This window comes from Gavialis gangeticus, unplaced genomic scaffold, assembly GCF_001723915.1.
Source record: "Gavialis gangeticus isolate Ggan-Ray unplaced genomic scaffold, GavGan_comp1, whole genome shotgun sequence".
NCBI lineage: Eukaryota > Metazoa > Chordata > Crocodylia > Gavialidae > Gavialis > Gavialis gangeticus.
Window position 1 is genome coordinate 84,689,350 of NW_017729033.1, and position 3,114 is coordinate 84,692,463.

At 41.1% G+C, this 3,114-nt stretch overlaps 1 protein-coding gene and 1 long non-coding RNA gene across 3 annotated transcripts in view; one reads left to right on the forward strand and one right to left on the reverse strand.

The window, feature by feature from the left end:
* The window catches only part of SORBS2 (sorbin and SH3 domain containing 2), a 298,880-nt gene that overhangs the window by 248,045 nt on the left and 47,721 nt on the right, over positions 1 to 3,114 (forward strand). The window contains exons 20-21 of the mRNA XM_019525919.1: positions 2,192 to 2,306; positions 2,397 to 2,525. Coding sequence (XP_019381464.1) covers positions 2,192 to 2,306; positions 2,397 to 2,525 — 244 coding nt within the window. The remainder of the gene's footprint in view (positions 1 to 2,191; positions 2,307 to 2,396; positions 2,526 to 3,114) is intronic.
* Positions 1 to 3,114, reverse strand: part of LOC109303731 — a 140,076-nt gene that overhangs the window by 12,339 nt on the left and 124,623 nt on the right. The gene's annotated exons all lie outside the window — the stretch shown is intronic.

The following is a 3,114-nucleotide window of genomic DNA, read 5'->3' on the forward strand; positions in this document are numbered from 1 at the left end:
TATATATATATATATATATATAAATAAATAAAAGCATCCTACCCTCAATAACTAAGCTGTACATTAACAATTAAAAATGACGTGAAGATAGATCCTGGAGACAGAGAAGGAACATGCTCTGCATTGCTGCACCAAGGGCTGCATATCTATACTGTCTCTATGCCATGTCCAGTTGCCCACTTGCTCCTCCTTTGTCCATGCTCAGGCAGTGTTGCTGCCTAGAGCAGTGTAGTATGCTTGCCAATAAACACAGCCAAGGCAGAGAACCTAGGGTTGCATACACACATTCAGCTGAGAGAATTTTTCTGGGTTCATTCTCTTACTAGGAAAACTCACTCAGAGACGCCTGAACAGACATTCAAATGCTGTCTCTCTGAAGAACAAATGGCTTGCAGTAGTGACACTTCACACCCCAGGGGTCTCTTGTGCACACATTTTAGCATGCTCTGCAGGCTCCCTTAGTCCTCCGAGAAACATATGACAGTAGCATACAGGGCACCACTGATCAACTGAGCCAGAATGACTGCAGTCAGCCTGTGTCCCCACAGCCAAAAGTGGAAATTTTGAAAGGGCTGGGAGGGGGAGGGGGTTCTGCTCCCTGCTTAGCTGGAGCAGCAGAGTCCAGTACATGACACTGTCTCCTAGGAAGTTGGTTTTGGGAGAAACAAAAGTGTGTTGGACTCTAGACAACTGTGCTGTTGCTTCTCTCAAAAGAAAATGTGTACAGAAATTCACTCTACCAGGAGAAACTCTCCTAGAAATGATTTAATCCCGGTTATTTCCAGGTTTCTTTGTTTTTTCTGGAGTGGCTATTTTTACTCGGGAAGAAAAATCCTAAACATATGTATACTTCTGGTTTCTCCTGCCCTTGCTGGACAAAGGTTCAGCCCCACAGTAAGGTAGTTATATTGCCTAAATTTCAAGAGTAGAGCGAGAGCCTAAGGACAAGGCATGCTTCATTGTGCCACACACAAATGTAGCTCTAAGGCAGGGTAGACATGACCCAAGTGTCTCTCCTATTTATCCATAGACATGCTGCTAAAGTAGCATCCACACAGGATATAAAGACACAAAGCTTTCATGCAAACCTATACTAATAAATACTATCGCCTTGAAATTGTGGTCCACAACAGTCTCTTCTTTTTTCTGGACCCAAGTTAGATGCCACACTCCAGATATACCAAACTTCAGATTGAAATTGGATTTTGGGTCCAAATTTTACAACTTGCAACAATCCATCATTGCAAATGATACCAGGAAATGCAAGATGGCTATGATGCTGCTTCTCGGGCTGTTTGTTAATAAAGTTACATTCAGATCTGAAATAAGTGTCAAGAGCTCATAGGATCATAGGAAAGTAGGGCTGGAAGGGACCTCACAAGGTCATGTAGTCCAGCTCCTGCTCAAAGCAGAATTAAACCAACTAAACCATCCCACCCAAGCATCTGTTGAACCTGCTCTTGAAAATTTCCACAATTTCTCTAGGTAGCCGGTTCCAATGTGCAACTACCCTCATAGTCAGAAACCTCTTCCTAATATCCAATCTAAATTTCCTCTCCTGATGCTTGAGACCATTGCTCCTACTTGTGTTCATGACTGCCACAGCTTATCCCCATCCTCTCTCTACTCATCCTTTGCATATTTGAAGACTCTTATCAACCGCCTCCCCCCAGTCTTCTCTTCTCTGAACCAAATAACTCCAGCTCTCTTAGCCTTTCCTTGTAAATCATGGTGCCCACACCCCTAATCATTTTTTGTTGCTCTGTGCTGGAATTTTTCCAAACTACCCACATCCTTCTTGAAGCGTGTAACCCAAAACTAGACACATTACTCCAGGTGAGGCATCACTAGGGATGAATAGAGAGAAAGAAATACTTCCGTTGATTTGCAAGTGACACTCCTGTTAATACAACTCAGTATGCTCTTGCATTTTTTTTTCCAACAACAAGAGCAAACTGTTGGCTGATATTCAGCTTATGCTCTACTGTAATGTCCCAGACCTTCTCTATAGTACTGCAGCCTAGCCAGTCATTCCCCAGTCATGCAATTATTCTGTCCCAAGTGCAGGACTTCACACTTGTCCTTGTTGAATCTCATTGTGATTGTGGACCACAATCTAACCATGAACTGTGGAAACAGCACAGCTTAGCTGCAAATCTGTAAACATCTGACTAAGATAAATCTGTTACAGGGAGCTGTCCTTTAAGAAAGGAGATACTGTTTATATCCTCAGGAAAATTGATCAAAACTGGTATGAAGGAGAGCATCATGGAAGAGTTGGAATTTTCCCAATTTCTTATGTTGAGGTTTGTTCTTCTATTTTCATTTATCACATTATTTTTTAAAATAGTTCCACAATAAACAACGACATAATGAAAATATATATGTTCTTTCAGAAACTTTCACCCCCAGAAAAAGCACAGCCTGCCAGGCCACCTCCCCCAGCACAGATTGGAGAGATTGGAGAAGCTGTTGCCAAATATAATTTCAGTGCGGACACAAATGTGGAGCTATCACTCAGAAAGGTAATATTTAGAATTACATAAGTGGAATATCATGTACACTGTGCATCTTTTAATGATTAACTCATAAAGGCTATTGTTTGATGATTCTTGGAGTCACAATGCAACTACTACTGAAAAGCAAAATAATGGTAGAGGGGTATTTACAGGATAACTAATTAACCCTTTTTCTTTCCTATTCACTTGTATATGGTACAAATCAGTTAGGGGGTACAAAACAAATAATTAGCTTGCTGAATTTCCACATGTAAATCTCTCTGCTTACATTTACAAATTGGATAATTGGGTGCCAAATCTTCTGATTTTCACATAATTTACCTGTTTGCACCTTTTTTAAATGGCCGTGTCCATACTCACAGTTGTGGCATTTTGTGGCTGCAGTCGGTTCGTGGGCACATTATTTTAGCTACATTCATTGTTTCAGGCACTTCACCATAGATATAATAACATTTTTTAACATTTTCTATCTGCTCATCTGTGGACATCATTTAAAGCAATGTATTAAATAATTATCCCAGGTCTGTCCAACTTCGGCATGGCACACTACTGACTATATGGTGCTGGGGCAACCTGCCTACTACATGGCCTGTGC